The 14,776-nt window shown below is 36.6% G+C and overlaps 1 protein-coding gene across 1 annotated transcript; it reads left to right on the forward strand.

Moving 5' to 3' along the window:
- Positions 1-254: 254 nt before the first annotated feature.
- Positions 255-14,161, forward strand: LOC103698788 (casein kinase II subunit alpha-2). Its single transcript, XM_039114448.2, has 10 exons — positions 255-830; positions 3,865-3,994; positions 7,946-8,140; positions 8,773-8,930; positions 11,049-11,139; positions 11,299-11,364; positions 11,995-12,077; positions 12,233-12,296; positions 12,369-12,437; positions 13,798-14,161. Exons 1-10 carry the CDS (start codon positions 508-510, stop codon positions 13,855-13,857), a joined length of 1,239 nt encoding a protein of 412 aa, XP_038970376.2. The 5' UTR covers positions 255-507; the 3' UTR covers positions 13,858-14,161.
- The last annotated feature ends 615 nt before the right edge of the window (positions 14,162-14,776 follow it).

Raw genomic sequence — 14,776 nt, forward strand, 5'->3', positions numbered from 1 at the left:
CAAAACTTTTATCAATTATTGCTCAAAAAATTTGGCACATGAGAAAATAACGATTTTATTAAATAATTTAATATTTTAGAAAATAATACTTTTATTTAGCGGTATTATTATTCATTATTTTCTATTATAATACTGTTCCAATGATCATAATATTAGTTATTATTCTTATATTAATTTCTTTTGAAATATCGAATACTAGTTATAATGATTATTGTAAATATTTAATACGATGTTAATAGATAATGGCACCTTTTGGAAGGAATGAAACTTTCTGCGTCTTCATAAACCCCCCAAAAAGGCGAAACCGGGGCAGACTGGGGTTATATCTTTTATTCGTACGCATTGGAAAGCCGTAGTGGGAAGGAACCCTCGTCTGTCGCTCTCCAACGTAACCCCTATTCCTTTGCCCATCCTCCCAAAAACGAAAGCAAAGGAGACGAGTGCTGGATCGGAGAGATACGAATCGAAACCCTAATCTCTTTGGAGTAGTGAGGAACGAACGAATGAATGAAAGATGCCTCTAATCTTGTACCAAAAAAAAAAGATGCTTCTATTCGCCTCTTCCTCGTCGGCTTCGTGCTAGCGGCCGTGCTCTTGGTTCTTCCCTCTCCGCCGGTGGGCTCTCCTCCTCGTCCGCCTCCGCCGCCGCTGCCGCTTGACAACGATAGGAACGTTCTCCCTGGCCGTTTGATCACGAACGCCAGCGGAAACCTCGGGATCCTGGAAGTCTCCGCTGCCGCCCCCATGTCCAAGGCTCGGGTCTACGCCGACGTCAACGTCCACCGCCCGAAGGAGTACTGGGACTACGAGTCTCTCACCGTTCAGTGGGGGTAAGAGAGCATCGGAACCCTAATTTTGCTCTAGTCCTCATTTTTCGCCGTTTCTTTCTTGGTTCTTGTGGCTCTAATTCATGCTTGACGGATCTAATACTGAGAATTGTTATTTATGAAGTTTTATCTTTTGAATTTATTTTTAGCTCTATCTTGTAGCGAGTGCTGATTTTTCTGGTTTTTTATTGATCTAAGATACATCAGCTGAAATTGTAACTCTATGCTTTTTGTATGTTTGTTGATATGTATGTTGGTTTCTGATAACATTTAATGGATTGACATAAGTTTCTTTTCTTTCTGGAAAACAATGAGATTTAAATAATCCAGTTTCTTGATTTGGTGAGTATTGGCTGCTTTGTAGTACACATGTTTTAGCGACTAATTCTGTTTATATGGTCTCTGAATTCCTGGATAGCAAAGTTGACTTGTGGAGCAAGCAGTTTCTTGTCGTAACATTTGTTTGGCAGCCACTGAGCTTGTGCTTTAGAATTTTTCAACCTCTTTGAACTAATAAGCAATATCTTGCATCGTTTGATGTTCTTCATCTTGCATCATTTTCTGGTACATTCAATTCAAATAGTCTGGATGGTAATAGCTTTTTTTTTTTAAAGAAGTTTTTGGGTCAATTTGAGGTCAAATGTGAAAGAATCAAGACTTATTAAAAGACGGGCAATCTAATGAGTGGACATGAAGCTTAGAGGATAAGTTGTATGCTGTATGAATTTTCTGGAAATCAGAAGGACTGAAGTACAAACTTCCAAAAGGAGTAAAAAAGACCATAGACTATGCTTTGGCTATTTCGTCAAAACAAAGTAAAGAGGGCTAATTAATTATATTGAATCTCTCTAGTTTGGAGTTTTTTGGACCTACACAATGATGCTAAAAAAATGATAGAAAAGCTTGAAGAAAATTTTATAAAACATAATTGCAGAGGAGGCCAAAAGATGATCACTTACAAATGCCATGCCTAGAGAGGGTTTTGGATCTCAAAAAGTGCTTTAATGAGAAAAAAGTAGAACGTGTTTTGAAGCTGGAAAGTAATCTATCTTCTCCCTTAATAGTTTATCATATACCTTCTGCTGTAGAGTGTACTTTCAGAGCCACTTACTCTGAGCCCTTTGTCTGTGTAATAAAGCGTGATCTCTAATTTGCACTTCATAAAAGATAATTTACATTTCCTTCCACATCACTAGTTGAATTCATGCTTTAACCTCCTTTGCCTGATAAGGGCTCTTAAGCTAGTCCACGTTCTTGCTTTTATTCCCTGGACATGATAATTTGGAAATGTGGTTCAAGATGTTTCGAAAAGCGACGATCCGAATACTATGACTCTTTGCTCATAGTAATGCAGCTCTGAATGCTGAACCCTTATACTCTTTTTAGAGTTTTGTTACTCAACAATTTTACTACTTCAATGGATAGTTAGGTTACTATTCATGCAGCAGTAGTTGTATTCCCTACACTAGTGTAACATTGTCACTTCCATTGATCAACTTTATTACTACCTTTTTTCTGAATATAGATGTAGAATTCCGTAGAAACTTGCTATAGAATCCCTTTAGGTCGATATTTATCAAAGCTCCCTTCTTATCTTATCATAAGTCTTCGAAAGTGGCTTTTATGACTATGGCTTTAGCCCCACCATAGTTATAAAGACATATTCGATCTAGATAATATTGCCTTTTCAAATCAAATTATGATGCATCAAAGTTTGGGAACTTCTAGTATAAGTTATCATGTTAATGTAATTTAAACTACTTCAAATTCTTCTCCAGGCAAATTTGGGAAGGGGCTGGGCCTGATTTGAAATTTTAAAAATCGGTTGGTAGAAAGGAGAGCTCGTGTGATGATTATGTTGTTTAAGCGCATAAGTATGAAGCACTTTACCAATTCTCTCCTTAACTTTAAGAGGGTAAAAAAGGCAAGATTTCATATATTGAACAGAATCAAGGTATGTCGTCTTGGTACCGGGCTTCGTATCGAGGCCATCTTATTGCTATGTTGGTACGCCTAGTACGGGGCTGGTTCGGCATATAGATTGTCGGTATGCCCCCTATTTTTGTACTAGGCGTACCGGTACAGTACACTGCGCTCTATACCATCCGTTTCGGTACAGTATGGCATATCTTTAACTGAATTCATCTTTAATGTACCAATTATAAATGACATGATTTGACACTGGTCATGTAATCATTATGCTTTTTCTCAAGATGCCACTTCGAGCAATATTATACAATACAAAAGCATATTTTCATGCTAGAACAAGTAGAGCGTGCTGCAGAAAATTCCTTTTGATACCAGTCACATAAAAAAAGAGTGAAAGTAGTTTTCCTGCTGAGGACATTGAATGTGTTGAAGTGCCTCAAACACAAGTATAATATTAAGGAAAACCTAGATGGAAGTTGAACTGAGGAATGGGGATCGCTAAAGAACACCTTAGCAAGTTGAAATGAACATTCGTGACTCCAATGAGGAGAAATATGATCTTAGTTTAAGCTAGTTTGCAAACAATCTGTCTTACCTTCTTGAGGTTATGCAACTCAAAGGCACCAACGAATGGAGAGATCATTAGAGCATTAACATTTATTATTTCTCGAGCTGTGAGAATACTATTGTTCCTGTAAAGTTCTTTTCTTGAAGATTTGTTGAGGAAGTTGTGACGTGACTATTGGTGAGAAGTTCTGATGAGATCTTTATCTATTGACTTGACAGAGTTAGTATCTCTAAAGCAATTTCTGTACTCATTGACTAAAGTAAGAGACAGCACATGGAAGCTTCAGTTTTTTAAGAATTTTGTCTGCATTTGTTTGTAAATTTGCCCCCTTTTTTTAATTTTAGCCTTTTAATCTGTTTACCTTTCTAACCGCCAGAAGATGGCATCACAGATAACAGCTGTGGCTTTCTCAACAAATGGAGTAAAGGAAAACTAATATGGCACAATGCTGCAAGATATTAGTCAAATGATTCCTTTTACTACTACTGGTAAAAGGTCATAATAACATTTGACAAATTATTCAATGTTCTTTTCATTCAGTGATCAGGATGATTACGAGGTCGTTCGGAAGGTTGGAAGAGGGAAATACAGCGAAGTCTTTGAGGGCATAAATGTGTCCAATAATGAACGTTGTGTAATCAAGATACTCAAGCCTGTCAAGAAGAAGAAGGTACTGATAAATGATAAATTTTGAGTTCCAGCAAACCTATCATATTTCTGTCCATTCCTATTTTCACTGTTTTATTTTGATTAACTATGAGAAATATATTAGTTGTAAGGGCTGGATTATAATTTGTATGACATGGATGGTGATATTGACTACTGACTAAGGAAGCACGGACACGGGTATGGGATATGAACATGATATGATTTGGATACAAAGATATGGCAAACCTTGAAAACATAGGATGTGATACGGCTAGGACATGTCAATAAGAATATTGTATTTATTCATTCAACATGCATACATAAACAAGGATATATACTTCTGTATGTTTATAAAAAATATTCCTAAAGCATACTAGGCTATCAAAATAATGCAGTCCATATTTCACATGATATTATCAACTTTTACTAGCTCATCATTAAGTCATCATTCAAATCTGACCCCGATCCATACTTCATATTTAAAAATTAACATCATAGACTATAGAGTTGACCATTCACCTGTAAAAGATTAACATCAATAAAAGAGAGAACACCCTTCCTCTCATTTTTGTAGGTATTGGGGGAGCATCTTGAGTGCATCTTAAAAGTATCTAGAGTTTTTTTTTTAATTTAAAATAAATACAATATTTTACACAAGTATGGATACATATTTGGGAAGTATCCGATGAGTATCAGTATCTGATACCTATTCAATATGGACACAGTATCTGATTTGAAGTATCTCTGCTTCCTCCATATTGTAGAGTCAAATACTCAATGAGTAGAACTTAGCATCAATGGCAAATTATGATAAGAAAACAAAGTCATATATATTATTCTTTCAAATTGAGTAACTAAATGAGAAGCCATGCTATATCAACATGATTTTTAATACAATATAAGATTTAGCTAAATGTTGGAGAAGTATGGAATGTATGTGTATAAAGTATAATGGTTTTGATAATCGAATAAATTGACAACTTATTATATGGGCTAGGAGTAATCATTCTTTCTCCCAAATTAAGGGTCACTAGGATTCAAAAACCTTCTCTTTATAGGATTCTATGTCATATTCATTAGAATAGGCTTTTTCTTGGTGCTGCATCCTTATAGTCGTGCTGTGTCAACCTGCCCCTTGTTCTGCTTTTACCCACTTAGATGAGAAGATCTGGATTATAGGAATGTTATAACCAGTTGATTGGATGGTTAATTGCTATGAATATGTTGATTGCATCTTTATTTCACTTTGCTTAAATTCTGATACTTTTATATGTGAATTAGATGCCTTTGAATGTGCAGAAAAGTTGCAACTTAGTGAGGAAATTACAAGGGAGAAGACCATTTATTTATTGCAACTCTCTTTCCTCTTATGTACCTTGGATGTGCGACTGCAACGGTCATAGTATTTGCTGTCATGAACCAATTTCCACACAAAAGACCCCTCAGTCTATGTTTTGCCCATTTGGATGCAGAAAATATTCAGTGTAGTTAACAGAAGTGTCGAGATTCTTTTTTACCAACAAGCAAGAGTCTAAAATTGATTCAAACTAGGTCCATTGGATATAGCAAATCTGCCATCTTGTTCAAACCTCATAGGAACATGGTAATCGAATCCCCCCATCCCCACCCCCCGTTCTTTCCTTTTTTGTGTCTTGGTAGGTTTTGCAGTGGGGGAGGGGCTCAAATCCATAAATCAAAGCTGGTGTAAAACTTGTGCAATGAACAGCAAGTTAACTATTTGGTATCTCTTTTTATTTTTTTGGCTGGAGGAAGGACATTTCTAGCCATTTTGGAAGACTACAACCTTTTTCTATATACCTTCAGCGAATTTTCCTTCTTTGTTCAGGTCGTATTTGTGCTTTTATGTGTAGGATTATAAGTGAAAAAGGTCACTATCAATCTTTCTATATGGGAACTGGAAAGCAAGGATCAATGGAGTTTTGCTAATATTGATTAGTATATCACATTAAACAAACACATAAATTGTCCCTCTGGTTCTCATCACCTACTGGTCGGGCCGGGGCTCCGCGCTCTTTCTTTCTGTGTGGGACGATGCCGGGGAATGCGTCGAGGCGGCGAACAACAACAACACAACTACATTTTCTTTTTCCCTCCATGAGATGAGCCCAGTGCATTGGACCGATGGATAAGAGAACTGAGCTGGCCAAAAAAGCGCTTGGGCACTCTACATACGATGTAGACTCCATCAGATACATATCGATTTATTTCTGATGGATCCAGAATAGATAGATATCTTGTCTCATCAATAGATAGAAATAGAGATTTTCCCTATTTTTGAAAGATTCCCTCTTCGCTATCCATTCCTACTCTTTCGATCTATCAGAACATATCAGGCCATCTTGTCAACTCAACTTTCCTTGAGCAACTAGCTAGTCAGTAGGAGTCTTCTTCAGCCTTTGTGGGAGTTGCTGGGGGACAGGAGAGCTAGTGGGATAAAGCTTTTTCTTCTCCTCCATCCTTTCGATAAGGTCAATCAGGAAAGGGCAATCCATGTTCAACCCAAGGTGATCATTTTGAGAGCTCAACTTGTCACTAATTTCAAATTTTCAAAGGAACAACTCTTACCCCATCCTATCATTTATCTAGTTTTGGTAGAACATAGTGGTTCCTGAAATGAAACAGGACATAGTATAGGCCTAAGGCCAGGTCAATATATCAATCAAAACCAAATTCAAATACCTTGGAAAAGTGAACATTTTCAGGTAAGATAGGAGTTGATGGCCTCGTGCTACTACAAGTATGCTTTTTTTTTTCTTTTCCTGTAAATTTTGAGTAGTGTTGGTATTATGTAAGCTAGCTTGCTGATTGGCAAGTTTGGAAAATCTTTTATATGTACCTGTGGAGGATCTATAGCAAAGATAAAAAGCAGGAGAGGTTTTAGAACTTTGCAGTTGTTATCAAAAGTTAGATTTGATATCTAAAATATTTGTGATGTTTGTAGGCTAGATTATGTTATTGTAAGTCTTATATTCTGTGCAATTTACTATAAAAATCTGATCATTACTGGGAATCTCAGACGACAACCTACCAAAATGAACTTCACCCTTTAGAAACCCATTATGTCATGGCATTGTTCTGATGGGTCAGCATATCCTTTTGTTTAGTTGGCTTGATTTATATACTTCTGCAAAACCATGTAAGTAGCCAAAAAGAAAATGGCCATGACTCAGTTATGTTCCGGACAAGCCAGGGTTCTGAGAGGGGCGAATTGGGGACAGACTAAATCTTTAGCTTTTTTTAACACATGGTGGCTGCCCCAGGACACGAACCTATACCAATGCACTTGTCAGTCCAAGCCTTTACCATTGCTCCAAGCAATGGGCCCCCGTGTAAGGAGCCAAAGGTAACAAAACTAATTAATCAATGAAGACCTTATCCAGTGATTGCAGATCATTCAAATACATCTCCTGTATTCTTGAATATAGCTTAAATGAATTTTCTTAAGCGGTGCTCACATTGGTCAAAACCAATGCACTTGTGATACCTTATGATGTTGACCTGGTTCATTTCATATCTCGAAGGCATAAAATACTGAAAATGACTCTTCACTGCATAGGAGACACAGGATCTCTTCCATTGCCTAGTCATCCTTCTTTTCTAAAGAAAATCTAGAGCTATCAACTCCAACTAATGAAATTGAAAGTAAATCATATTTTAGTAAAATGTGCTGTTTATTGTTGAGAAGCGGCCATATAACAAACAATTTAGACTGGTCTATAAGTTGAGCATGTTTAGATGACTGGTTTGTAATAATTATATTCCTGATTTGTCAACCAGTGGTTTGTTTGCCTTGCTTTTCATTCCTCTTGAATTAAATTAGTATCTTTTAAGATTACTAGCTATCCTTGTTCCAAAATAATGAAGAATTTTTGGCTATTTTACATCTTAGTTGCATTGACTTATCATTTGCAGTTATGGCACATGTATAATCTCTATATTGCTACTTTTGCAGATACAGAGGGAGATTAAAATACTTCAGAACCTTTGTGGGGGTCCAAATATTGTCAAGCTGCTTGACATTGTCAGAGATCGGCACTCAAAAACTCCTAGCTTGATATTTGAATATGTAAACAGCACAGATTTTAAAGTGTTGTACCCCACACTGACTGATTATGACATCCGCTACTACATTTATGAGCTTCTCAAGGTTTTTCCTGGTCCACTTCTCTGCATCTTTTTCCTTAGTATCTTGCTTATGCAGATCACGTTCATCTGTTTGAATCTGTGCTAAAATGTAACCGAGAATTTGAAAATTCATAACATGCAACATGAAACTATTATTACTGATACATAAGTACTTTTATGTATATCCTTAGCTGCAATTGTAACTGCAATTGCGATGTCACTCTATATGATCTGGAGGTCAATTTGCTGTCTCCATTTTGATATGGTTCTGATTCCTTCAACATGAATGCCAGGACTACTTTGTTTTCCATCAAAAAGTATTGCCCACATGCAAAGTATTGACTTGTCAGCATGAATTCCTAAAAGAATTTTAACATTGGTGCTCTTTCCTTTTCGTCTACCATATCATCTAGAGTCTACTTAACATGAAATGGTTTGCGGTTATTTTTGCTTCTACCGTCAGTGTAGTTAACTTTTCCATTTGATCACTCAGAATTTATGCCTCAAGCATGTATAAGCGATTTTAACTGCATATCATCACTATTTGTTGGCTGCAGTAATAATTTTATTTTCATTTATTTAAAATAAATATTAAAATGATCATAAAATTTGTAAATTGCTAGATGTCACCTTGGTGCTCTTCTGTGGTCACAGGCACTAGATTACTGCCATTCTCAAGGAATTATGCATCGAGATGTCAAGCCTCACAATGTCATGATTGATCATGAGCTTCGAAAACTCCGTTTGATAGACTGGGGACTTGCTGAGTTTTACCATCCTGGCAAGGAATACAATGTTCGTGTTGCTTCAAGGTTAATGTGGATTTTGATTTGTTTTTCCTCCAACCCACAGTTTGATGCTGCTTATGCTTCATGCTGTGATGGCTATAGCTTCTGTTATTTCATAATTGCATAACCTCTCAATGCTATATTCCATAAGGACTTTTACAGCAATTCCAGTATTGACATTACTTTGTTTGATAAATTAATACGTAGTTAACAATTCATCAGCCTCATTATTGTTGTTGTTGTTATTGTTGTTGTTGTTCGTCGTCATAATAATCATCATCATTGGTGGATGCAAAAAAGGTATCAGAGAGCATGTCCTTACGAGAAAGATAGCCTTCGAGTTACTTGTATCTATATATTAACAGCATGTTTTATAATAATGAGAATATATGGTATTCTTTAGTTCCTATTTTGGTGGCTTAGGTGAATGCTAGTAAATAAGCATATGCAATAAACATCTTATGCATTAGATCCAGATCCAGCACTGACATTGTACTACCAGTGAAGCAGAGGCTAAAGTGTAAACTCATTTATTTTGTTCTCGTTCCTTCCATTCCTTACTCTCTGTTTCCTTTTGACACCCTAACCATTGCTTTTGAAAACCTAACCATTCCCTTCCATTCCCTGTCTAATCATGCTCAGCTTCCTTAGAGCCCATAACTCTCCCCCTTCCTCCTCCGCGAGGCCCTAACAAATCTTACTCCCAAACCCCCTCTTCTCAAGCCCACCAGCATGGTCCTTACTGCTGCCACAACTATCCTCCTTCCCAGCCTCAAAATCTCTTCCCTTATTGTCATCTCTTCTTTCCCTCTCCATCCACTATCGTCCAGTCTGAGAATGTGTCTTCATCATTGTCCGAACTTTCGGAAACCCAAATGAGCTTGAGTAAGCTGGACTCAAGCCTCAGCAGATGTCTGTTTGATCCCATTTTATTTGTCTTCTTCCTCTTTACCTACTTTCCTTAGGCAATGTTGTTAAGATTGGGATACAATGTTGTTAAGATTGGGATCATGGATTGGCTTGCAGATTGTTAGATTTTTTCTGATTTTCTTTCTCTTTTTTTTGAAATATATAATTTGAAATATGAGACATATATAGAGTAGATGAATGGAGAACAGAGGAGGCATACATATTAGAATTCTACTTTCTACCAACATACGCCCATATGCGGCATGCCTGATGAAGCAAGTGTTATGTTCACTTATTCAAGATATTTGTATAATACCTGTCAATTCAATTATCCTTGTACTTCTAACTCCACAAACTCCATAGAAAGATTGCGAATTCTACTACTCAAGACGTAACCAGTGTGATAAGTAGTTTAAAACTCCCATGATTAAAAAACTGAGTAGCATAATCAAGTTGGATCTAATGGCCCAAGGGACAATATAGTTCATAATACAAATCTAGATCCTACGTTCCTAAATGACCCTGATCTAGAGATGAGACCTAGATCGTTTAGGGACATTTTGATCAGGATCGTAAGATCATACCATGAATTGTAAGATTTTAACAACAACGTCCTAGAGCACCATGCAAAAGAAAAGTGAAAGTTGCTGATGCCGCAGGGAATATTTTAGACTTTTTTTATTGCAAAAATGTCCCTATGAAGTATGAACACGCCATCTAGCTAAAGACAGATAACCAAAAAAGTTACTGGGGCAATTGAAGCAACTAATGCAGGACAAATCAGCTAAGATGCCCAGACGAAAGCACCCAAGCACATGACAACCATCAAGGACTCCAGAGAACAAAGACCAAATTTGGAATAAAAGATGTTATTAAACGAATCACAAAGTTGGTAAATATCATTAGAAAATGCTCTTCCATCACATATTAGTTGTGGTCAAGCCAACTTGCATTTCTGATCTTTTAGAGTTTATTGGATTTGTTTTGTTCTTTTGAGTTATGCCTAATTAGTTTGGGTTAATTTGGGTGTCAATCAAGGTCTAGGAATCACTTATTTCAAGTAGGGTTTTAGGTAATACTCTGTAATATGTCCACTGATCCAGGTGACTACTTTTGTTTTCTTATAATTAGCTGTTTTGGTGGATTCTACATTCCTCCTTCTCCCCCTTCTTTCTCCTGCATTCCTTTTTATTCTCTATCATTGAGTTAATGCTGCGTTTCTTGGTGACCCAGATATTTCAAGGGACCTGAACTCCTTGTTGATTTACAAGATTATGACTACGCCTTGGACATGTGGAGCCTTGGATGCATGTTTGCTGGAATGGTATGTGTCTTGTCTTATTGAAGTTTAAATTCAATTTTCTTGCAATGCTTAATTTATTTTTATTGCCATTATAGATTTATAGTTGTTCTTCATTGCTCATTGGTGATTTTCCTATTACCTTTTTTATTATGAACTTATATTATCAGCGGTTGACTGCAGATTTTTCGCAAGGAACCCTTCTTTTATGGCCATGACAACCACGATCAGCTTGTCAAGATTGCTAAGGTAATATAATCCTGAAGTTGCTGCTTGTTTCAGTGGGATGATTAGCTGAAAATGCCCTCTGAATTATTACCTGTTTGCTTTTATGTACTATCATGCTTTAGACATTCATATCATTGATTTCTCAATTGCTTGCTTACCAATTAAAGTATGATGGGAAATATGCCTAGCTTTTATAGCTGATGATCATTTATATTGATTAACTTCTTTTTTTTAATTCCTATTTTAACTTTGTTAAAACATGAGTGTGGTTAAATGGAACTACGAAGGGTTTATTTCATTTGGTGCCTATTCTGTTGTAGGATTAGCAACTGGAGTCTAATCTGTTGGTTCTATACCCATAGTTCCATGGAGTTCGTTGACATAGATGTATCAAAATTTGAGGCCTTGGTATTTAGAAAACTTTGCTGTCCAGAAAAAATAAAGAATAGGAAGCATAAAGGATGCTGCTTTAGAGAAATTGTTAACAATGTCATATACTACTACAGATTTATTACTTTCTTCTACGAATTATTTTTCTTTTCTAAATAGATTCATTCTAAATGGGTCTATCTAAATGGAAATATCCCTAGGATGCTGCATCTGTAGGGAACAAGCATGACTTTTAATGTTGCCTGATGCTTTCCCCCCCAGGTTCTTGGAACAGATGAATTAAATGCTTATTTGAACAAATATCGCTTAGAGCTTGACCCACAACTTGAAGCTCTTGTTGGCAGGTATATCTCATGTTCTTTTTTCTTACATCATTTACATAAACAAGTTTTTGAGTTAAATAATTGTTTTTAAGTTTAAATGCAAAGTGGTCCGTAATATTTTGGCAAAGGTTAAAGTCTTGTCTGCACATTATTCAACCTTACTTTCCATTCTGCAGGCACAGCAGAAAACCTTGGTCTAAATTTATTAATGCAGACAACCAGCATCTAGTTTCTCCGGAGGTTCTCTATTAGCACTTTTACTTCTTATCATAAAAATTTTCTTTCATGACATTTTGGATGCATGCTGTGCAGGCAATTGATTTTCTTGATAAGCTTCTTCGCTATGATCACCTGGATAGGCTTGCAGCCCGGGAAGCTATGGTAATTCAACTTTTTCTCTTACATGTGGTTATGCCATTTTATTTTTTGCAGTTTGAAACTTAGTTGTATTTCGCTTGTTGTTATGCTATTTTACTCGTAATTTAGTATTTAGTTACATATTGATTTTGTGAACATTTGTCATGGACAATCCATATAGACAGCTTATCTCTTTTTATATCTCGCAGGGCATTTTATTTGACATACTAATTGCTCGTTGACTCATTAAATAGTTAAGCAATTCTATCTGTAACCCCTGTCAGTATTCTATGACTGCTATATTCTTTATGAAGTGTCTATAAGTTCATGAAAACAAAGATATGCCTAATTTTGATTTGGAAGATAAGTAGGTGGGACTATACATGTAATTAGCAAGAGTTTAAGCTGTTATGATTTGACTTATGAGTGAAATCTGGTGGGAGCCTGGGAGGTATGTTAGTCACTTCTGAGAAATTTGATAGATAAGGTTGTTCGGTTAGTATTGCTCCTGGTCTCTTGGACCAATTTACCTGCAGACCTGAAGACTTATTCAATTTAAGAATTTGATTTATTTGTTTTCATTTAATTTAAGAATATGATTTATTGGTTCCCTATGTAACAATTATCTACTGATTATGGTATGTTCAACAAGCATTAGATGGGTTGTGTCTCAGGGTCAAATCAGATGCATTCTTTTTATTGCTCAGATGGATCAAACTTGAGGTCCATGACATAATGATTTAACATGAAATAAATGGATCACGTATTTTGCATGATTCATCCATGCTGGCTACGTGGATGTGGGATGAGTTTTCCTTTTGAGGGTGATGATAGGAGCCATTGCTTGGTGCAAAGGTAAAAAGCTTGGGCTGACAAGAACAATGGCATAGGTTCAATTCTTGGGGCAACCACTTTGTACAAAAAGTTGCCAAAAGTTAGTTCCATCCCATTTTGTCCCTCTTAGGATCCTGGATTGTCAGGATCATAATTAGGCAATAACCCTTTAATGACCCTTTTGAGGGTGCTAATGGGGTGATATTAGCCCTCGCTCATATGCAAGGCACTTTTCACGGCCTTACACAGTTTTATTTGAATATGTGATTCATTTTGATGTCAAGAGTGCCTTATGACAAACAAGTGCAATAGCTCAAGTTGCCTGTAAATGGCCATGCAACGAAGTTCTGTTGAAGCAGCCCTAAAGAATTAGGGAAATTAATAGCATAGGTATATTTTGCAATCTCATTCATAATCGCAATGGACTTGTCTTGCTATGTTTGTTGAGTCTCATCAAATAACAAATGTTGTAATTTATCTAAGTTCTTGTATGATTTTGTTTTTATGTCCTAATCTTGTTTTCTTTTCCTTTTTTCTTTATGATTTGCAGGCACATCCATATTTCCTTCAAGTGAGAGCTGCAGAAAATAGCAGGCCTCGCACACAGTAATGTTGGCTCTTGGAAGTTGGGATTGACGTATGTTGTGAATTATGCAATGTATGTCATTGATCGGGGGTACTTGGTTTTATACAAGTTTGCTGCCTTGTAGTGCTAATCAAACAACAGTGGACAGTTGTGTATACTGTACCCCTTTCTGAGCAATATTTGCGTGCATGAATGTTTAACTGTGTCCTTGGTCCCGATTCGATTCTTTCCTGAATAGTTTTAGAACATGTAGATGTTTGTGCAAGCACAAGATCCTTCTATTATGGCTGTTTAAATTTTGATCAAGGTCATCTAGCATGAGGTCAAATTGGCATTTGTCTGTTCTTGTGGAGCTAAAATCGCGAAGGCGTGGACTCTTGTTGGTTTGCTTGGAGATAAATTGGCTTTGTTATGTTCCCTATAACATTTTGCTCAAGAGATGATAATTTAAACTAACTCTTTATACAAAACCCAACCTGGTGCCATGCTTGATGTATCTCTTTTGATGCCAATTATTATTGGCTAAGACGGGTGTTTAACATTATTCTAGCATAAACACATCCAAAGTTGTCGGAGTGCTATAAGTCTCGAAGAGCAATCAAGCATCATATCAGTCCAAAGCACCCCATCAAATTGGTCAGGCATGAATGAACCTATCTAACCTACAACTTCATTCATCTTCCAAGAGATGTATCTTGCTGCAAGAGGAATGCATCCTTCTATCAAACTCCAAATATTTTTGAAGCAGAGGTGAATATTTCTTAGACCACCCCTAGATCCAGCCAATTATTATAGAATTGCCCTAAATCAGAATGAAAAAAGCTCTCTAAATGCTAAAGCCAACCCAAGTGACCCTTCGCTCCTCTCTTAGAATTGAGGCCTCGAAAATTGGGCTACAACCAACTATGAGTCTAGAGTCCGAGCTTCTGATTACAAAGTTGTT

Source organism: Phoenix dactylifera, chromosome 1, assembly GCF_051530095.1.
Source record: "Phoenix dactylifera cultivar Ajwa chromosome 1, Ajwa_hap1_PhDact_Kaust_v1.1, whole genome shotgun sequence".
In the NCBI taxonomy this organism is placed as follows: Eukaryota; Viridiplantae; Streptophyta; class Magnoliopsida; order Arecales; family Arecaceae; genus Phoenix; species Phoenix dactylifera.

What these genes read in the sequence shown, in the direction of transcription:
- LOC103698788 (XM_039114448.2), top strand. Translation starts at nt 508, where the DNA reads ATGAAAGATGCCTCTAATCTTGTACCAAAAAAAAAAGATGCTTCTATT. An exon ending in GATGCATGTTTGCTGGAATG is followed by an intron (nt 11,140 to 11,298) that starts GTATGTGTCTTG and finishes GGTTGACTGCAG; the next exon opens with ATTTTTCGCAAGGAACCCTT. An exon ending in CTTGAAGCTCTTGTTGGCAG is followed by an intron (nt 12,078 to 12,232) that starts GTATATCTCATG and finishes TCCATTCTGCAG; the next exon opens with GCACAGCAGAAAACCTTGGT.